This window comes from Euleptes europaea, chromosome 10 (assembly GCF_029931775.1).
Source record: "Euleptes europaea isolate rEulEur1 chromosome 10, rEulEur1.hap1, whole genome shotgun sequence".
NCBI classification, from domain to species: domain Eukaryota; kingdom Metazoa; phylum Chordata; class Lepidosauria; order Squamata; family Sphaerodactylidae; genus Euleptes; species Euleptes europaea.
Genome location: NC_079321.1, coordinates 17,829,603 through 17,852,495, shown reverse-complemented (window position 1 = coordinate 17,852,495; position 22,893 = coordinate 17,829,603). Strand labels below are relative to the sequence as shown.

The 22,893-nt window shown below is 47.4% G+C and overlaps 1 protein-coding gene across 1 annotated transcript in view; it reads right to left on the bottom strand.

Annotated features, from left to right (window-relative positions):
* FGF18 (fibroblast growth factor 18) overlaps window positions 1-19,713 on the bottom strand; it is a 115,742-nt gene extending 96,029 nt beyond the window's left edge. The window contains exons 1-2 of the mRNA XM_056856395.1: window positions 19,676-19,713; window positions 19,388-19,424 (exon numbers count right to left, since the gene is read on the bottom strand). Coding sequence (XP_056712373.1) covers window positions 19,388-19,424; window positions 19,676-19,707 — 69 coding nt within the window. The 5' untranslated portion in view covers window positions 19,708-19,713. The remainder of the gene's footprint in view (window positions 1-19,387; window positions 19,425-19,675) is intronic.
* Between the last annotated feature and the right edge of the window lie 3,180 nt (window positions 19,714-22,893).

Genomic DNA, 22,893 nt, shown 5'->3' with positions numbered 1-22,893 from the left:
ATAAATATACCAACAAAAGTCACATGTGACATTCAAATACAAATATTTCCATATGCAACCACTTAGGAAACCACTTGGGGAAACATTGTCAGAGCTTAATGAATTTCTCTTTATGAAAGTCTAGTTACTGTTGTAATTGCCTGAGTTGCTTTGTTTTTTGTTGATTTCATATACTAAGCAGCTGGAGTTCCATCCCGTTTAGGTTGTTACTACCTGGAGGTTGGCAACCCTATTTACACCCCACTTTTCTTCCCAATGGGGATCCAAAGTGGCTTAAATCATTTTCCTCTCCTCCATTTTATACTCACAACAACCACCCTGTGGGTAGGGTTGCCAGGTCCTGCTATTACAACTGTTCTCCAGCCGATAGAGACCAGTTCACCCGGAGAAAATGGCTGCTTTGGCAATTGGACTCTATGGCATTGAAGTCCCTCCCCTCCCCAAACCCCGCCCTCCTCAGGCTCCGCCCCAAAAACCTCCCACCGGTGGCAAAGAGGGACCTGGCAACCCTACAGTACAGACATCTTCTGTTAAGAAGCTTCATAATGCAATAGCTTGCATGATGTGGAAGAGCTTTTAATTTGCCGCGCAGATTTTAGGGTTGATATATTTCAATAACAGCAGTCATACTGATCATTCTCCAGATTGCACCCCTAGACTTTTTTTAATTGAAGGGTCGGCCATTGTTACCTTGAAAAATAGAACAAATGTTTAAAAAGATGAATACATTTTGAGAAGTATAAAAGCTGTTGTTTCTTACTGAATGTTGTACTCTTGTGGGCAGAGGAAAAATGCCGCCTCATGAAGAATAGCTTGCCCAGGGAATGGTTACTTTCAAGCATCTTGGAAGGTGTTACAAACAATGGACAGCTACTTAGCAATTAAAGCGCATTGTGCCTTTTTCCTTTGGAGTGTTGTTTCAGTAGGAGAGTGACTTGCAAAAATACTGTCACTGTCAAGACTTCTGTATAATCTCACAGCATCCCTCAGGGGATAGTCAGAGGAAGTGCTTTTTCCTGGGGGAGTTGTACACATTTCAGCCAGAACATTGATAGAGAGGGTCGAAGAAGAAGAGTTGGTTTTTACATGCCAACTTTCTCTACCACTTAAGGGAGACTCAAACCGGCTTACAATCACCTTCCCTTCCCCTCCCCACAACAGACACCCTGTGAGGTAGGTGGGGCTGAGAGAGCTGTAAGAGAACTGTGACTAGCCCAAGGTCACCCAGCTGGCTTCATGTATAGGAGTGAGGAAACCAACCCGGTCCACCAGATTAGCCTCCGCCGCTCATGTGGAGGAGCAGGGAATCAAACCCCGTTCGCCAGATCAGGCTCCACCTCTCCAAACCACCGCTCTTAACCACTACACCAAGTGGTACGGCAAAGCTTGGTTATAGGAAGTGGGAGCTGCAAATTATCCTTCATATATGAATACAGTTCTCAGCTTCAGGGAACCCAAAATTTATGTTCGTGGCAGGCAAAGGGTCGGCTAAGCTTCTGAAACTGTACACCTCACAATGCTTTTAAATTTTAGATTTAGGGTCAAACTCACACAGAGAGGCCTTTTGTGCATGGTTTTCCCTTCGCGGTCACCCCTCCGACGACTTCGGGTCTTTGTTTCGATTATGCATGCCGTTTCCAACCGTCGGAGATCGCCTTGCTCTCCCCCTGCGTTTCCTGCATTTTGCCCACGTTTTCAGGGACCTATTTTATCTCAAATTTGAAAACATGGGCAAAACCTGAGAAAACGCAGGGGGAGAGCGAGGCGACCTCCAACGGTCGGAAACAGCATGCATAATCAAAACAAAGACCTGAAGTCATTGGAGGGGTGACCGCGAGGAAAACAGCCATGCATAAAAGGCCAAAGATAAACTTTAGTTGGCTCCTGTTTTTCTTTCTTTTTTGGCCATCAAGTCACAGCTGACTTATGACAACCCCGTAGGGTTTTCAAGGCAAGAGACGTTCAGAGGTGGTTTGCCATTGCCTGCCTCCACGTCACGACCCTGGTATTCCTCGGAGGTCTCCCATCCAAATACCAGCCAGGGTCAGGGCTGAGAGTATGTGACTGACCCAAGGTCACCCAGCAAGCTTCCATGGTGTGAGTGGGGATCTGAATACCAGGGACATGACGTGGAGGTAGGTGATGGCAAACCACTTCTGAATGTCTCTTGCCTTCAAAACCCTGGGGGGGGGGGAATAAGGAAGACTCAGGTATCAAAACAGTAACATTATTGCCAGACAGGGTTCAGAGAAGCACATTGATTAACATGACATGTAAAATACCTTTTGTGCCCTATGACCCAGCTGAGGGTAGAAGGCCACATGAAGACCATTTAGCTTAGATACTGCTGAGTTGCTATATGATTTCTCCCTAGGGTGACCAGACACAAAGGAGGATGGTACGTCTTGTACCTTTGATGGTTGTTCCCTGTGCTTTGTCAAGCAGGAAAAGAAGCATCTGCCAAAAATTCCCTCTTCTACTCATCTATACCCCTGGCCAGCTTTCCTTGGCTGCTGGTCGTGCTAACGGCCTAAAAACTGGAGGTTTCCTCCCCTTTAATTGCTTGATATGTTGGAGTTGTGCATATTATGCCTCCACACATACAAACTCGACAAAGCATTAACCTAAGCCAACCAGCCAATGATATCTGGTTTATCAATCTATCGATTGCAATGGGGCTGTTTACTATTCTGATCTCACCTAGAAGGATGTCTCGCTGATCGAAGAAAGGTCATGACCACAAGGTCATCAACCTGTATGGCATTAATCATAATTTATTTTACAGATGATCAATACTAACTTGTGCAGTGTAACAGACAAGCACGGCAAAATAGTACACCAACTGAGGACGAATGCCCCAAAGTCTCTCCCTCTCACATACGCACACACTAAACCAATCCAAGTATAACAATGAATGAATTTTTTTAATTCTCTCATGGATGCAGTTGCCTCTGTCATCTTATATCTGTCACACACACAAAACACCTTCTCCTTGATTTCCCATTTAGCAGGTGCATTTGTTTTAAAGCAGCTGTTCTATTTTATATGAACTCTAGATTACATCATTAAATATTCCCCTTGTAACATCAGACAGGATGAGAAGGGAATTTTTTATCCAATTCTCTCCTTCATTGGACCACTGATTTAAGATCCAATGTTTCTTTATTGCGGCATGAGAGATACTGTCCAACAGGGATACAGGTTCAGTGAACATTTGACAGATTTATTTATTTAGAGATGTAGATCCTGTTTTTCTCCCCAGTGGTGGCTTACAACCTCATGCCAACCTCCAGGTGGTCAAGCACTACAAATCACCTGTACTGTACAGTATATTGTTTAGAAAAAAACAGTACTCAGCTCTATATGCAATAATATCAAACAGTGTATTACAAAACAGTGGAGACAACAGTGCGGTGCAAACAGAAATTTATTTACAATCCTAAACACAGATTATATACACATATATGAGGATATCTTCTATAGCACTGGTTCCCAACCGGGGGTCCGCGGACCCCTGGGGGTCTGCGAGAACTAAATTAAGGCCCGCGAAACAAAGTTATAAACCCATAAAAAATTAATATTTTCAATTAAAAGTTCTCTATTATAAAATATATATATTCAAATATTATTCTAAGTTTAATGTTTAACTAACAGTTATGATTAAAGTTTATTTTCAAATTCTCTGAATTTTCATTTTGAACCTTGGGGTCCCTGCACCGAACAAAAAAGTCCTGGTCAAAAAAAGGTTGGGAACCACTGTTCTATAGAGTCTAAAAAGACTTCAACAAGGTCTTTAGTAACAATTGTTTTTAAAGACTAAACAATATCAAAATGCCGAAGTATCGAAAGCAAGGGAAACAATTGTTACTAAAGACCTTGTTGAAGTCTTGTTAGACTCTATAGAAGATATCCTCATATATGTGTATATAATCTGTGTTTAGGATTGTAAATAAGTTTCTGTTTGCACCTCACTGTTGTCTCCACTATTTTGTAATACACAGCTTGATATTTTTGCATATAGAGCTGAGTACTGTTTTTTTCTTAACAATAAACAACCTCCAGGTGGTAGCTGGAGATCTCCCACTATTACAACTGATCTCCAGGCAACAGCCATCAGCTCACCTGGAGAAAATGGCAGCTTTGGAGGGCGGACTCTATGGCATTACACCCCATTGAAATCCCTCCCCAAACCCTACCCTCCTTAGACGCCACCTCCAGAATCTCCAGGAATTTCCCAGCTCGAGGCTGGCAACACTATCCTCCCAACAACAACAGCCCTGTGAGGTAGATCAGGCTGAGAAAGAATGTCCGGCCCAAAGTTGATTGGGGCAGGGAGTGTGTTGATGTTGGGGTTACCAGAACTATCACTTTTGGATTCAAATATAAGCAGATTTGCCCACAGGCCATGGAAAGCTATAGCTACCCCTGGGCCCACCTACCCCAAGTTAACAGTGGGGTAGCCTCACTGGCTTGAGCGGATCTGAACGGCCTGATATTACAACGCATGTAACATACCGTGGCTGTCTAGAGCAACTTGCCAATCTTCCTAGCCTCTGAAGGAGCAGGTTTGCTGTATCTTAATCTTTCCACACTTCTAATTTCGAAAACATTCCCCACTGCTACTCCGGGACACTTTGGAATGGTGAATGGGAGCTGGACAAGCACCAGATTGTAACAGCTGTTTCAAAGACTTCATTGGCTGGGATTTAAGCAGCTCACTTGTTTCATCAGACTACGGCCTGCCCATTCAGACGCTATCTAGTAAAAACAGTAGGGTTGCCAGGTCCCTCTTTGCCACCGGCGGGAGGTTTTGGGGGCAGAGCCTGAGGAGGGCAGGGTTTGGGGAGGGGAGGAACTTCAGTGCCATAGAGTCCAATTACCAAAGCGGCCGTTTTCTCCAGGTGAACAGATCTCTGGCAGCTGGAGATCAGTTGTAATAGCACAAGATCTCCAGCTAGTACCTGGAGGTTGGCGACCCTACTACAGGGGCATGATTTAATTGGAAGATGAATCAACCAGAGCATTAATTGGGGGAAAGCAAATTTAAAGTGACAGAGGCAGGATTTGATGGCCTTCAACGGCAAGGCTACAATCCTAAGAACACTCTCCCGGGTGTCAGCCCCACTGAATAAAATGGGGGCTTCCTTATATATTTTATTTTTAAAAAATAATTATAAAAGATACAAAGGGTAAAAAAAATGAACAGAAATTAAAGATAACATTGGGATTGCTACTACACATAAAATTGATCTGACATGCTTAAGGCAAAATAACTAACCATCATCATCTATACAGTCATTTATAGGCCTAGGTTATAGCACTGGAAAATGTTTCATTTGGGACAAACAGTAGATATATAAGGCCATCATATACCCCACTGCAGTCCACAAACACTCACAGCTGTCTTTCTTTAAATTGAATGGAGATTCCCACGCATACAGTGCATGCGCATCAACGCACACGAGGCTCTGGATCGGAGGTTCACAACTTGACGTTGCTCTCTTATGTTACAGAATCTGCTGCCTTAGGATCATGAGAACCACAACCTTTAACTTCTCTTTCTTATGAACAAGTTCCTAGTCCTAACAGCATGGGGAAATTTGACAGTGTTTCTTGAAAGGCACCAAAGAGATGGGAAGAGGGGCTCTTTTGTGGTTGACAGGGCTTTATGCCACAAAGGCAACCTTGCCTGGTATCAGACCAGATTGGTCTTGCTGAGCCTACTTGCTAAGCCTACAGTCCAGAAAAGGCCCACCCTCAACTAGAGATGTTGGATTGCTCTCCTGCTCCAGGGTGGGAGGAGTGCCTGGTGGCAGCAGAGGAAACCATGCACAAGACAACTATGCCATTGGCTATCTCCACCATACAACGTTTCCATCAGAAAATGGGAGATCTCCCTTACGACAATCTCCTGCTTTTTGCTTAGACACTACCTTTAGACCTGCTGCCACCAATGAGCGCCAAAGAAGGTATGGAAGAATAGCACTTGCATTGAACACATGAAGCTGCCTTATATTGAATCAGACCATTGGTCCATCAAGGTCAGTATTTTCTACTCAGACCAGTAGCGGCTCTCCAAAGTCTCAGGTAGTCTCACCTGTTACCTGATCGTTTTCAAACTGGAGATGCCAGGGATTGGGCCTGGGACCTTCTGCGTGTCAAGCAGAGATGCTCTACCACTGAGCCATTGCCTTTGAACACATGAACACATGAAGCTGCCTTATACTGAATCAGACCCTTGATCCATCAAAGTCAGTATTGTCTACTCAGAGCGGCAGCGGCTCTCCAGGGTCTCAGGCAGAAGTCTTTCACATCACCTACCTGCCTAGTCTCTTTAACTGGAGATGCCGGGGATTGAACCTGGGACCTCCTGCTTACCAAGCAGATGCTCTACCACTGAGCCACAGCCCCTCTCCATGGCTCTCCAGGGACTCAGTCAGAGGTCTTTCACATCAGGTACCTGCCTAGTCCCTGCCTGAGTAGCTACAATTGGGTGGCAAAGGGAGTTGGCCATGAGGAGGGCACCTACACTGGAGGGTTGCCTCAGGGACCCATGAAAACTTGCCAGTGGCCCTTCTGGGAAAGGATCATGTGCACCCAAGTTCCAAAGATGGAAGAAGAAATTACCGGACCTCTGTTGCACATGAAGAAACACTTGATTCTGCATAGAGACCTGTGGTCTATCACACCACTGAGCAAAGTCTAAAGCATTCCTCCACCTTAAAGCGTTCCTCAGCCCTCCAGACGTTTCCTGGGTGTGACCCATTACATTCTCTCTGCCTTCCAAATTTCAAATCACACAGACACAGACCCACCACCTCCACCTTTCCCGCTATCCATTTATCCAGAAAAATGTCTTGTACTAAAGATGCAAATGTTCCAATCATGTTACAACACAGAATTTACCTTTTCAGATGTACAACCTGGAGGAGTTTAAGTGGAAAATTCTAGATCTACCTTAAATGCAAAACTCAAAGTAGGACTTTTTTTAAAATGCACTTCTTCTTGAAAAAGCTTACTGGGAAATTTTAAAAATACGTATTAAGTCCATGGTTTCTGCGAACAAACGAAGCAAATTTAAGAATCGCTAAACAAAGGGAAAGTATTCCATGCACATTCTCATTTCCCAGGATCAGAAGTGGCTATGAGCTGATGTCCATTACAGCAATAGATTTGGTTCTTATCACAAATCTCCATCAGATTCCATGGAAAATATAAAACACAATTTTTTTAATGTGGAGAATGACCTTTTATCGCCACACCTAGTCTAAATCTGAGGTGCATATATGTCTGACTGAGGTGCATATATATGCCTGACTTTTCAAAGGTTTATTCTACTTCTGATTCTTTATTTGCCCACTACATGGAGGCGTATCTGACTTTTCCCCCCTTTGTGAAATATATGGAGCGGTAATGCTGGGGTCGGGGGGACCCACCACAGATTAAATGGGGAGGGGAATGCCAAACTTTCAAAAAGAAGCAAAAACAGGATAGCTTCTGGAGTTCTCACAAGTGGAAGCCTCCTTCCTGAACAAGGACAGAAAAGTATGCACCCGCCCCCCACCCGCCCCCACTTCTTCCTAGACTCTGATCACTGGAAGGAACTACCACAAAGAAAAACACTCAGACCATGACAGTCTAAGCTCTTTCCTTTTATGTTCCTCTTCAGCCTAAGGTGATGCCACTGAATGTCAATAAGGAGGTCGTTCAGGCAGTCTCAGACAGTCTGTAATTTCCTTAGATATCGGATCTCTCCGGCATTTCTTAGGAGAGGATCAGGTAGTCAGCTGTATTCCGGTTGCACCTGGCCCGCTAGGGACCGGGATAGTCCTTACCGTGTGCGTGCATTTAACAGCAGAACCCAAATGGATTCCTGATGTTGCCTTAACCAATAGGCTCATTTTGTAATCAGGTTTGGCGAGTATGTGACTGCAGCACAAGAGTGAATTCAACCTGAAAAGAAGGAGTCTCAGATTTTAACTTAGAGAGCCTCCTTAAGGGGGGGAGGGGTGGCCCATCAAACCATAGCAAGATCAAAGATGAGCATGAATTAGCATTTTGACTAGCTAAAATCCGGTTCATTGTTCTCATGATTCATAAAAACACAAAATGAAAACATCACCATACAAATTGTTCCAGTCATTCAAAACCAATGCCCACTTGTTAACATAAACACTATTGGACTCTCTGTCCTTTCCACAATTATGCCAGATTAGTCAATTTTTCTATTTCAAGTACCCCATATTCTCACTGAACTATCAGGAGGGGACCGTGCTCCAGTTCTTTGGAATTTTGACGGTTCATCCATTAAAAGGTTTGCCATAAAATGTTGAATTTTTGACTGCATCGGCTAGAAAATGATGTAGCCAAATCTCAAGTCTATGACTCATTGCAGCGCTAATTTGTAGGAAGATAGTCAGTTTTAAAAATAATAAAATAAATGTGGTCATTTCATGAGTTGTTCCATTTCTATACCTCCAGGATCTTATGCAGACTTTGCAACCTTGCCATACACACATAAAATCAACTTTAGTGGCATTTAAACTGAACTGTAAATTTTATTCAGTCTGTGCAGAGTTAAAAAATAACATCCCACATTTATCCAGGTATTGATCCCTAGTTTCACTCTTTCTTACAAACATATGTACACATGAACACACATGAGGCTGCCTTATACTGAATCAGACCCTTGGTCTATCAAAGTAAGTATTGTCTGCTCAGACCAGCAGCGGCACTCCAGGGTCTCAGGCAGAGGTCTTTGACATCACCTACTCGCCTAGTCCTTTTAACTGGAGATGCTGGGGACTGAACCTGGGACCTTCTGCATGCCAAGCAGTTGCTCTACCACTGTAAAGGCAGGATGTATGTGGGTTCACTGTAAACATGTGAACAGCGCTACTGTCTACTAGTGGCCAGATTGGGTGGAAAGTTAGCATATGGATTTTATAAATAAAATAAGTATGTGAAGCTGTTGTGGTATGGATTCCAGCCTCTAGGATGTATGCTTTTGGCCGCTACCGGCTTACATCCCATTACTTTGAACCAAACAGCACTTTGAGGTTTAGAACTCTTTCACAATACTGTAGAGCAACAGAGAGCATGTCATTAATCAGAGAACACTGAAGATGTTACCACTGTGAATTCAGCCAAGCTTATCATAACATTAAAAAGAAAAAAATATTTACTGTGCAGTAACTTGAATTGCCGCTGAAGCATTTAATTTGTTGTGGTTTATTTATTTGTTTGTTTGCCAGATTTTTAATGCTAATGAGTGAAAACATAAAGACAATCTGTTATTAGCCCTCTAAGCTCGGGAAGCCCTTGCGTTCAGTGGCACACAATCATTATTCCCCTAATGAGTCTTCCTGGATTATAAAAATGGAGCACTGAGCAGATGTCCACAAGAAAATGGCCAACGTTCAGACAGCACGTATTTTAAGCCACAAGAGCTGTGCAATATATTAAACAGAGACTTCCGTATTGGGTGCAATTTCTGCACTATTCATGAAACTTTTATAATGACGGTTCAAACTGCAAGCAGATTTCAACTGGAAATACTCTGTCCCGCCACCACAAGACACCAGCCAAGATGCTGCCTCTGATCATTCCATTCCTGGCCCACCGATCACACTTTTATCATTCCAACACTTCTTTTTTAAAAAAGAACTTATTCTGGTCATGTCAGGAGCTTAATTTGAGCCAAGCCTTCCCTTCCTGCTTATTCTCCTTGCCACTTTGGACATGAAACACTGTCTATAACAACTATGGGCGAAAACGCATGGTCGCTTTAAAGGTAAAGGTCCCCTGTGCAAGCACCGGGTCATTCCTAACCCATGGGGTGACGTCACATCCTGACGTTTCCTAGACAGACTTTGTTTACGGGGTGGTTTGCCAGTCATCTCCTCCTTTATTCCCTGTTTCAGCCAGGATTTAGCCAGGATTGAACGCATGCGTTTCGCCAAATATGCGTTTGATCCTGGCTGAATCCTGGCTGAAACCGGGAATAAAGGAGGCTAAAGCGAGCATGCGTTTTTGCCCTATGAGTAATACATACCACCAGTAGTGCAGTGCAGCAGCTAAAGGGTCAGATTAGGATCTGGGAGACTCAGGTTCGAATCCCCACACTGCTGTGGAAGCTCACTGGGTGATCTTGGGCCAGTCAGACACTCCCAGCCTAACCTACCTCACAGAGTTGTTGTGAGGATAAAATGGAGGAGAGAAGAACCATGTACATTGCTTTGGGTCCCCTTTGGGGAGAAAAGCACGACATAGATTCAATATATAAGTAAATGCTTACGGGTGAGACCTATCTATATATCTATCTATCTACCTATCTATATATCTACAGATATCCCGTATGGTACCTCTGAAGATTCTGGCCATTCATCTAATCTGTCTCAACCAGGAACACAGCCAGCACAAACAAGATCCAGAATAGACATTTAGGCCTCTTTGGTGTTCACACACACCATTTTCTTTCACATTAACTTTGATCCAACCAACAAGACAAGCTGGGTATTTCTGGAAATCGTTCCTCCCATTTGCAAACATTTGTTGTTGGGATTACATAATCCCATCCCTACCAGCGGAAGTCCCCAGGGCTGCAGGAATACAAACAGATCCTGGCTCACTCACGCTCTTGCTCTGTCCAGCATGCAGCTGTTCAGACAGCCTAAATCATCTAGCTGACTGGATGCACAATCATCATTTTAAATTGCTGTGTCTTGCGAAAACCCGAATTGCTTTCTCTGGAACAGGGACGATGGCAGGAGAATTTTTTTTAAAGAGTAAACTGCTACAGCCTGTAGTCAGGAGAGCCTGCCTGCGTCTTCAGCAAACACCATATGGATGAGGATCATAGAGTTGGGACCACCAGGGTCATCTAGTCCAACCAACTGCACAATGCAGGAAATTCTCAACTACCTCCCCCCCACACACCCCCAGTGCCCAGAAGATGGCCAAGATGCCCTCCCTCTCATGAACTGCCTAAGTTCATAGAATCAGCATTGCTATCAGATGGCTGTCTAGCCTCTGCTTAAAAACCTCCAGGGAAGGAGTGCTGATCACCTCCCGAGGAAGCCTGTTCCACTGAGGAACTCCTCTGTTAGAAAATTCTTCCTAATGTCTAGGTGGAAACTCTTCTGATTTAATTTTAACCCATTGGTTCTGGTCGGACCTTCTTGGGCAACAGAAAACAACTCGGCACCATCCTCTATATGACAGCCCTTCAAGTACTTGAAGATGGTTATCATATCCCCTCTCAGTCTTCTCCTTTTCAGGCTAAACATACCCAGCTCCTTCAACCTTTCCTCACAGGACTTGGTCTCCAGACCCCTCACCATCTTTGTTGTCTTCGTCTGGACACGGTCCAGCTTTATCTACATCTTTCTTAAATTGTGGTGCCCCAAACTGAACACAATACTCTAGGTGCGGTTTAACCAGAGCAGAGTAAAGTGATACCATCATTTCTCGTTATCTGGACACTATACTTCTGTTAATGATATCAGAATATCAGGCCAAAGCTGGCACTTCCCTTAGTTAACCCTTCCATTGTCCTACCAATGGGAGTTCTCTAACTCCAACAGTATGGCCACCATACCCCCCCCCCATTTGTATGAAAACACGGAGGAAAATCCTTGACTTTAACCCACCCCTGAACTAGTTATGGTAAATTTGGCCCAGTACCAGCCAAACAGTGTCCTCTTGTTCACCATGTCACTGAACTGGCACACACCTCATCAACAAACATGACAGTCCCATTCAACTCAAAAACAGGGCAGGCAACTGCCCAACACTTAAATGTTACGGATAAGGAGTTCCGGGTTTCACTCTTTGCTCCTAGCAAGGGCAATAAAATACTTAGCAGCAATATCAGGCAACCTCCTGTCGTGGTGGGCATCTTTATCAAACCACAGACCTAAGCAGAGTTCAGCCAAAAGACATGCTGGCAATCCTAAACACGTGTGAGGTTTACACCCTAGTAAGGAGCCCCGTGGCGCAGAGTGGTAAACTGCAGTACTGCAGTCCAAGCTCTGCTCACGACGACCCAAATTCAATCCCGACGGGAGTCAGGTTCAGGTAATCAGCTCAAGGTTGACTCAGCCTTCCATCTTTCCGAGGTTGGTAAAATGAGTACCCAGCTTGCTGGGGGTAAAGGGAAGATGACTGGGGAAGGCACTGGCAAACCACTTCGCAAACAAAGTCTGCCTAGTAAACGTCAGGATGTGATGTCACCCCATGGGTCAGGAATGACCCGGTGCTTGCACAGGGGACCTTTACCTTTTTAAGTGTGCTTGGGATTGCAACCAATGGGTTGGATCCTATGCTTCTCTTTCACTAAGTCTTCCTTCAATGGAAAAAGACCTTTCCCAATGGAGAAAGGCCTTTTTGTATTTAAGGAAGCTTCCCTGTTGGAGGCAGACTTGGCAGAAGTCATAGGATCCAACCTTAAGACTGCCAGACCTCTTTTTGCATCAAGTGGGGGGGAGGGAAGAATCTGAAAGAAATGGGGAGAGATGTGATGGTAGAGACATCTACTAAGACAGTCATATGGACCGGAAAAGAAGAGAAAAGCCATCATTACTCAAGAAGAAGAAGACGAGTTGGTTTTTATACCCTGGTTTTCTCTACCTTAAGGAGTCTCAAAGTGGCTTACAGTCGCAATCCCTTCCTTCCCTCACAACAGGCACCTTGTGAGGTAGGTGGGGCTGAGAGAGGTCTGAGAGAACTGTGACTGGCCCAAGGTCACCCAACAGGCTTCATGTGGAGGAGCAGGGAATCAAACCCCGTTCTCCAGATTAGAGTCCACCACTCTTAACCACTAGTTCACACAGGCTCACGTCCCTATGGCAAATATATATATATATTATTTCTAGTAAACAATTCATACTATATCGCATTATTCCCCATTACTATGTATGGGTATGAAAATTGGACAATGAAGAAAACTCACAGGAAGAAAATGGATTCATTTAAAATGTGGTGTTGGAGGAGAATTTTACAGACACAGTGGGCCGCCAGCAAGACAAATAAGTGGGTTCTAGATCAAATCATGCCTGAACTCTCCCTAGAAGCCGACCAAACTGAGGCTATCATACTTTGGTCACATTATGAGAAGACAAGAATCACAGGAAAGGACAATCATACTAGGGAAAGTTGAAGGCAGCAAGAAAAGAGGAAGACCCAACAGGAGATGGATTGACTCAAAGAAGCCACAGCTCTCAGTTTGCAAGATTGGAGCAAGGATGTTAATGATCAGACATTTTGGAGGTAATCAATTCATGGAATTAATTCATAAGTCGGAACCAATCTGACAGCACTCAACACACACAGTAAATATTACTCTTAATTTAATAACACAAGAAGAACACTGCTCGATCAGACCAGGGGTCCATCCTCTCTCACACTGGTTGAAGTTCCTCCAGCCTTAGGTACGATTCAATATAGTCACCTGGCCCCATAATATCAACAGCCCCAAGCAAAGGGAAGCAGCTCCTTTTCAGTGGGGGTGGGATTTGATGATGCATGTCTATCAAAGGATGGCCATAATATCCACAGTATCCCAAAGGCTACCAGTACCAACAAGACTTTACAACAACTGAACAAAGCTTGCCAGAAGGTATCTACTGACATATTCTAACCATGTAGAGACTTCACCTTCATCATCTAAGCATGTTCTATGATTGGTCCACCAAGTGTAGTTGCAAGGGGATAATGATGTCAAAAGCTCAGCAATGGCTTTTTATCTGGGGACTGCAGCCATCAAAGACAATACTGTAGACCACCTCTAAGTCCCCACGATTTCAGTCCAACTAGAAGGGTAGTCATTGGGGCCTGAAAGCGGCTCTCGGTATGGTGAAGACGCAATGCAATTTTTCAGTTATAATTATGTTTATTTATAAAAAATCTATATGCCGCCTCTTCAAATACATGCTCCAGGCAGCTTACAACTAAAACAATCAAGCAAAACCATTAAAAATGCAGCCATAAAAACAACATAAAGCCATTCAACAAGACACCAAAACACAAGCCAAAGGCACTCAAACAAGCCACTAAGAAACAAGCCAGCAGCACATAATACACACAGAGCTACCTAAAACCAGGTAGATAAACTGGTACTTTAGCCAGAAGCAGCCCATAAAACACTGAAGCGATAAAAAAAACCCTTGGTTAAAAGCCTGGGTAACAGAGGAACATTTTCGCCCAGCACCTAAACGAAAGTAACGTTGCCCTTGTTTCCACTGCAACCAATGTAGACGTCTTGGCTTTTCTTCTACAAGTCGCTTGAGCAGACCTGGCCCATCCATTAGGCGATCGCCTAGGGCGCTGGGGCTCAGGGCAGGTCAGCCGCAGCAAGAAGCAGCCCCAAACAGCTCAGTGCTGCCAGCCAGGTGCACTGCAGGGGAGGGGCCGTGGCTCAGTGGTAGAGCCTCTGCTTGGCATGCAGAAGGTCCCAGGTTCAATCCCCGGCATCTCCAGTTAAAGGGACCAGGCAAGTAGGTGATGTGAAAGACCTCCGCCTGAGACCCTGGAGAGCCGCTGCCAGTCTGAGTAGACAATACTGACTTTGATGGACCAGGGGTCTGATTCAGTATAAGGCAGCTTCATGTGTGTTCACCTTACAAGTCCTATCAAATGTACTGTTACAGTCCAATTCCTTCTGGGGCTCAATTTGTAGAGCATATGCTTGGCATGCAAAAGGTCCAAGGTTCAATCCCTGGCATCTCCACTTAAAGGGACTAGGCAAGTCGGCAATGTGAGAGACCTCTGCCTGACACCCTGGAGAGCCACTGCCGGTCAGAGTAGACAATACTGACTTTGACGGGCCAAGGGTCTGATTCAGTATAAGGCAGCTTCATGCGTTATGTTTCACTTTTGTGCGCCCCCACATCTTTAAAACCTTCCATCCTTACCTACATGTGAATGAGTGAAAGCCTTCCTATGGAGCACGAATCTCTGATTCTGGAGGTTCTAGTCCTCAGAACATGCTGGCTCCTTATTCAGCCCTCTCTAGTTATTGATCCTGAAGCTGACAGTCAGTTCTCTGTTTCAGACAATGCAGCCATCAACACCGCTGGTAACTTCGAAATGCAGTCGCTGCGCCAGGTTTTTGCCTTAGTTTCCTACTTGAGGGCCTTCCTAGAAACATCTGGTTGGCCAGTATCGGCAAGAAGATAATCAGCCAGATGGAGTTTGGGGTCTGATCCAGCAGGGCTCTTCTTCTGTTCATATCAGCCTAATATAACATGGAACCAGTGAGGTGCGGTGGTTTGAATGTCAGACTAGGATCTCAAAGTGGACTCTAATCTGGAGAACTGGATTCGATTCCCTACTCCTTCACATGAAGCCTGCTGGGTGACCTTGGGTTAGTCACAGCTCTCTCTGAACTCTCTCAGCCCCACCTACCTCACAAGGTGTCTGTTGTGGGGAGAGGAAGGAAAGGCAATTAATCAACTCTTCTTTTTCTTCAAAGATCTAAGTTTGAAATTCCACTCTGCCATGGAGGCTTGGCTGGGTGACCTTGGGCCAGTCACACATTCTCAGTCTAACCTACCTCACAGGGTTGTTGTGAGGATAAAAAATGGAGCAGTGGAGAACAGCATATGCTGCTTTTGGATCCCCCATGGGGAGAACATAAGAAAGGCCATGCTGGATCCGACCAAGGTCCATCAAGTCCAGCAGTCTGTTCACACAGAGGCCAACCAGGGGCCTCTAGGAAGCCCACAAACTAGACAACTGCAGCAGCATTGTCCTGCCTATGTTCACAGTACCTAATATAATAGGCATGCTCCTCTGATCCTGGAGAGGATAGGTATGCATCATGACTAGTATCCATTTTTACTAGTAGCCATGGATAGCCCTCTCATCCATGAACATGTCCATTCCCCTCTTAAAGCCTTCCAGGTTGGCAGCCATCACCACATCCTGAGGCAGAGAGTTCCACAATTTAACTATGCGTTGTGTGAAGAAATACTTCCTTTTATCTGTTTTGAATCTCTCACCCTCCAGTTTCAGCAGATGACCCCCGCATTCTAGTATTATGAGAGAGGGAAGAGAGAGGCAGCATATAAATGAAGTCAACAAAAAAATGGTTTGTACATTCTTTGAAATGCAGCGGTCACTGAGCTCAATCCAACAGCACCTCCCTACTTCCCATTCAGTTCAATGAGCCCTATACAGCTCCCTGATGGATCTGACCCACTGTAATTGCCTCCCTGCCATCTTCAGGATATGTAGCAAAGGCAGCGATTGAAATTCCCAGTCAGATCAAGCACTGAATTAACCAATGGGTGTCAAAATCACAGTCCAACACGTGTGGGGAAAGTAATTTTGATCAATAAACCACTGGGTAACACAATCAGCAGCTAAAATCCTTCCCGTGAATATTTAAGATGCTGCCTTGGTCATAATTCCCATGGGAATTGGTGAGGACAGGCTTTGAGGATCAAACCCTTCCTGTGCAGCCCAAATCTCTTGTACCGATACGACACACAGGCCCAGAAAGCAAGACGTAACCCATTTATTTCACCCTAAATAAATATTAGGCCTAAACAATGCTTTCGATTAATGTCTGCTCACCAAAGGTTAACTCTTCCCCAAACTGATCGTTATAACCAAAGTCTGCTAAATCCTTCCCTCCGAGATGTAATCCAGTCCAGATAAAACCAGACAGACTGAAGTGCAAAATGGTCAATCATAATAGTGATGTTTTAAAACTTCACACGTTTGCATTTTTCCCCCCAGCCTTCCCCTTAATACTATAAACACTCACTTGAAGGCCCTTGAGTATGACTAATCAAATGTTTTGGCTTTGCACAGTAATACCCATAATAGCCAGCCTCTTGTTAAATCACCCACTAGCAGGCTCAGAAGAAAGTGAAGAGGGGGAAAAGCCACAGAGGTCTCTCTCTTCCTTCCGATTCCTCCCCCAAACCCACCTTTCTCCCTGAAGCTTAACCCCTTAATTTTCACTCAATACCAAAACTACCTAAATGCATTTAACTGAGCTAAACATAGGTTATTTCCCCTCATTTCCCTGCATCTTCCTCCCTTCCCCCCCCCCAATGGAATTTCCAACTGCAAGCGCCTCGGGACAGGGGCTTTGCTTGGTTTTTGGCTTAGCATGACTCTACAAAACATCAGCTACCACCAGCGGAGGGAGGCGGCTCTTAGTAGGCAGGACATGAAAAACCTTTGGCTTTACCCCTTCCTCGTGACACCCAAGTGGGTAAACTGAACTGGATCCCAGAGCTTCCTGTTTTCCTTCGTCTTCCCCCTTTCACAGGCCATTTCAGATGGCAAACTTCTCAGGGGAAGGTGTGCCTTTCCCGCAAAGTGCCGGGCACGCTGATGCCACCATGATCCTGACAATTCCTATCCATCGCCACCACCATCCTGAGCAAGGAGGAGGAGACACGCCCCTGTGCTGCCCCCTTCCCTTTCCCTCCAGAGAAAACCCGCCTGTCATGTCTCCTCTGTACAAATTTTGCATAATCAGCACTTAAAATAAAGTATGGTTCCAATAGCAGGAAAGTACAGAAAGTATTTCCCCCCCCCCTTGTTCTTCTTCTTCTTCATTATTTTATTGGTTTGGAAAGCCCTGACAGCTCCAACTGTATAAATGCCAATAACCTCCCCAGTTTTGTAAGGGCTGCTGCTGCCGAAGTAAGAGATCAGATTTTAAGCAAGTGCTTTCCAGGCAGACAGCCAAAGTCTTCTGATTCACTAAAAGCAACAAGGGGATAGGGGAGGGGGAGATAAAGTGGGGAGGGGGAGAGAGAGGGGGGGGAGATGAGGATTGATTAACTTCGGTTGCCGCACAAATTAAAAAAAGGAGGGACAAGGAAGGGCGAAAGAAAGAGATTCTCCCTTCTCTCTCCTCTCGCAGCCAAGGGTGCCCCGTTTGCAGGGAGAGCAAACGCCTTTTCCTTCCAACCGCAAGAGTAATTTACAGCCGAAGATCCGACCTCTCTTCTTGCAGTCCCCGGTCCTTTTCCTTGTTATTTTTTCCTACTCGAGCTGGGGTTTTTTTTTTTTCCTCCCTCCTCCTTGCAAGGGAGGCAAGGCTATATGGCACGGCGCTCGGCGTTTTGGCTGGCCGGGCGGCTCGGATTTCAGAGGCTTTAATCCGTTTGTACGGGACCCGTTCCTGCCCAACACGAAAACGACCGCAACAGAAACGCTGGCAGACAGGTGCATTCCGGGCGAAGGCTTTTTGGGAGCCGCGACCTTGGGAAGGTGGGCGGCGGCGGCTGGGGGTGGGGGGGCTGGCAGAGCCCCCGGACCCTGCATCGTGGCCCCCCCTTGACAATGCAGGAGGGAAGGCTGCCCAGGGCAACAAACTGCAATTGGGGGGGGGGGGGGAGGGAGAGCCAGAAAGCGCGGAGAGCTCCAGAAGCGCCGCACCTGCTTTTGCCAACTCTGAAATATTCAAGATCGCGGGCGGGTCCGTCTCAGGACGCACGTGTTGCGTTTACACCAGTTCCAACTATGCAAAAGAAATCCACATTCTTTCCCTTCCCCCCCCCCTCTCTCGCCCTCCTTACCAAAACAGTCGAATGTCATGGAAAATAATGTGATGGGCTCCACCCAACAACATACCACCAATTTTTAAAAAAAGTTCCCCCAATCTATAGCTTTAGGGGCTCTCTCGCTAGCTCTTGTCTTCATCTCAGCCAGGCAGACAGACAGAAGGGAGCCAGGATCCTTCCCTGGCAAAGTTTCTTTTTCCAGCATTCCCATTCCTTCCTGCACCCTACCAGGAATTGGACTTGGAACGGGGGGGGGGGAGGGAATAGACTCGCATGTTCGCTCTCCCTTTCGCCCCCCCCCCCGGGAGGAAGGAGCTCTGGCGTTTTCAAAGGATGGGATCTTTAAAAAAATTTCTTTAAAAATCCCTCTAAAAGCGAGAGCGCGTACAGGGGAGAAACCTTCTGCCGATCCTTCGCAAGCGCATCAATCAGCGTTTTGCAAGCGGAGGCCAATTTCTCCCTCTCACATCATTAGCCAGTCTAATGCACTCCAGAGAATCCCTTTAATGCAGGCTACTGGCATCCGCCACACAGCAGTAGTCATTTGGGAAGGGGGGGGCGGCAGCTGCGGGGAGGGGGACTGGAAATCAGAGAAACGATCGGAGCTCATTGATTTCAAGCGCTAGTAGCGACCGCTGGAACCGACGAAGTTAAAGCCCCGGCCAGGGGGGAAAGCGCCTGCTCGCACCAAGCGACCCTCGACTTGCTCTATGAAGGTCGAATAAAGCTATACAATAGGGCGGGGGGAGGAAAGGTACCCTTTGAAGTACGAGGGCGCTTTCCAAAGATCGGGGCAAAAGATCACTCCGGCCCACCAAGAAGAAGGGGGGGGGGTGTTGAGTCGAAAAGTCACTTACCTGTACCTGGATGCACAGCAGCAAGAAATGTAAACATCTGGAGAGGAGGGAAGCAAACAAAACAGAAGGTCAGACGATGGGAAGCAATGGTTTAAAAAGTTCATTGAAAGACAACACCCCCCCCCTCTCATGCGTCGCGGCTTGGCCACAGCAAACCCGACGGCCCAAGGTTGCGGGGAGGGAGGAAGAAGAGCAACCATCGCCCTCTCCTGATTTTTTAATTTTCAACCGGAGGGATCCAAGCGGGCGCTTCCCGCAAGCGGGGCGCGCAGACGTCCTACTCCTTACACGCAAGTGCAGGCGGAGAGCAGCGGATGCATCGCTGGGCGCGGCGGCGGCGGCCGGGGAGCGGTCCAGCGGCTTGCAGCGAAGGGCGTCAGATCCCCGGCCGCAGCCGCCCGGCCATGGGGGTGGCGGACCCGCCCGGGCGAAGCCAGCCGCTCTCCGGCGATCCCGCCGCCCGGCGCTGCTCGGCGGCCGCGAGGAGTTGCGATCCCGCTCGCCTGGCCTCCTCCGAGTGACTCCCTTAGGCATCAAGCTCGCCTCTTCGCTCTCTCCCCCCCCCCACACCCCGTCTCTCCTCCTCCTCCTCCTCCTCCTCCTCCTCCTCCGCCTGGTGGATTCGCGTGCGCGCTGCTGTGCGCGCCTGCGAGTGTCTCCGCCTTTGGAGAGGAGAAGGTGCTGCTCGGTTGTCAGTGAACTTCCGATTGTCAGCCCGACCGGGGCCCCCCTCCCCACCCTAAGCCTCTCCCCCCCTCCCCTCCCCTCCCCTCCCCTCCTTCTAAGCAGCCTGCCTGTTCTCTCCCTCCCTCTTTCCTGGATCTGAGAAGCAGAGGCGTGGAAGCCGGGCTGGAGGGCTTGAATTCGGGTCCAAAGGATGGGTTTTGTCCTGGCTTATGAGGAGTGCTCCCCCTTTCCCCCCCCCACTCCTCCCGATAGGGCTCTGGGCTGCTCTGGAGGGCTTGGGGCAGCCGGGCTCTTCCTCTGCCCGGCCCTGGGCCGGTTTCATTCGGGTCCAAAGGATGGGTTTTGTCCTGGCTTATGAGGAGTGCTCCCCCTTTCCCCCCCCCCACCCCTCCCGATAGGGCTCTGAGCTGCTCTGGAGGGCTTGGGGCAGCCGGGCTCTTCCTCTGCCCGGCCCTGGGCCGGTTTCATTCGGGTCCAAAGGATGGGTTTTGTCCTGGCTTATAAGGAGTGTTCCCCCTTCCCCCCCCCACCCCTCCCGATAGGGCTCTGAGCTGCTCTGGAGGGCTTGGGGCAGCCGGGCTCTTCCTCTGCCCGGCCCTGGGCAGGTTCCTGGCAGGATTGGCTGCTGGGAGACCAATTTGGGCAACCCGAGGGCTCTGCCCCTCCTCCTGCTCTCAGCATCCTCCCCACAGAAGGGGAGAGAGAAAGACTTCATCATCATCTTCATCATCATCATCCCCGGCCAGCGGAGGGAGGTGTTGGCCGACTGCACTTGCTGGAGGCGAAGGACGCTTGGGGAAGCCAGCTGGCTGCCTCCGGCCTCCCTCCAGACCCGTTTTGCGGTGGCGAAGCCTCCACCTGGGCAGCCAAGTGACCGCAGCGATGCAGGAACAAAGCCCGGCGGAAAAAGGATTCGCCAGGCCCGCTGGCTGGAAGAAGAAAGGGAGAAGAGGATTTCGAAGGCCAGGTGCAGCAATGAAACCTCCAGGTTCAGAGGCAGTGTATCTCCGGAGGCTAGGCGCAAGGAGGAAGGAGCCGCTGCCCTCCTGCCCTGCTCCCCCAAAGCATCTGGCCGGCCACCACTAGAAAGGGGATGCTGTGCTAGGTGGACCCCTGGGTCTGATCTCCAGCAGGGCTCTTCTTATATTTCTTAGAAAGCCACCCACACACCCCGTCCTCTGCCTTTTTTCCCACCCCAAAATTAACTAGCAGCATTAGCAAAAAAACTCAGAACTCCAAGAGGGAACTCCAAAGTCAGAGAAATTCCAAGGAGGGGGTGGGAGTGGTAAAGAAAACAAGCAGGTAATTTGGTCCGTTTTCACACGCGGCCAAAAAAACTCAAGTCTCTAACCCAATTTCAGGGACCACCCTAAGGAACTGCACACTTTCTAAGCTACAAAAGAGCCGGATCTTTCTCTGTGTATGGATGACTGGAGGGGGTCAGATTGGGAGCAAATCCTCATTTCTTTTCCCATGCTGCCGGAGCAGGACTGTCAATATCAGGGACCGGAAGGCTTTCTGCTTGAAGTCACAAATCCTTCTTGTGCTTGCATCTCACCACCTCCTAACCTCTGTTCCTATGTGACCTTTGGGGTCTTGTCTGGAACCGTTCTACAGCTCAAAGGCTAAGGGGGCTCCAATCAAACCTGAGTAGGCTTGTGTTTACATGAAGCCACGGACCATTTTGGATCCACCCCTTTTCCCCATCCTGGTGCTTCCATTCCTCCTGGCCCATTCAACTTCTCTGTCCAGTTCCTCAGTGGTGCTGGAAAGTGCTGCCAAGTCACAGCCAATTTTGAGCGACCCTGTAGGGTTTTCAAGGGTAGAGGCAAACACAGGTGCGTAGCCATTGCCTGCCTCTTAGCAACCCTGGACTTCCTTGGCAGCTTCCCATCCAAGCACTAACCAGGGCTGATTCTTAGCTTCTGAAAGCTGATGAAATCAGGCTAGCCTGGGCCATCCAGGTCAGATTCTCAGCGATGCCCTGTAAACAACCACAGAACTTTCCTCACATGAGGAAAGTTATTATTCTGAATCAGACCCTTTGTCCATCAAAGTCAATATTGTCTACTCAGACCGGCAGCGGCTCTCCAGGGTCTCAGGCAGAGGTCCTTCACATCACCTACTTGCCTAGTGCCTTTAAGTGGAGATGCCGGGGATTGAACCTGGGACCTTCTGCATGCCAAACACATGCTCTACCACTGAGCTATGGCCCTCACTGCTTCCATTAATGGAGCTGAACAGCAAGCAGGCGCTTTTACCTGCTTTCAGGTGAACAACTTTCTTAGTCCTAACTTGTACATACCTGTTCCCTCATCCGTTCCCAGTTGCTTTGCTGTCCTATAAATGGCAGCAAAAGAAAACTGCAGAAGAAATTAAAGCTACCACCTGACATAGCATTGTTTTTTTAAAGCCCTCTGAGGCTGGGGGAAATGTCAGCTATGGACAGCTGAGGCAAGAAAAACATGGGGAGAACTTCTGTGTGGATGCCCCGTTGCCACTGCAAATGCCTCTGTATCCACGGCGGCAACAGCAAGAACTACATCCTAGACTCCACCCTTTGCATCACACAAATAGTAATGAGCCTTCCTACATGGATATACTTTCAGGTAGCCGGCTCAAGGTTGACTCAGCCTTCCATTCCTTCCAAGGTCGGTAAATGAGTACCCAGCTTGCGGGGGGTAAAGGGAAGATGACTGGGGAAGGCACTGGCAAACCACCCCGTAAACAGAGTCTGCCTAGTAAACGTCGGGATGTGACGTCACCCCATGGTTCAGGGATGACCCAGTGCTTGCACAGGGGACCTTTACCTTTTTACC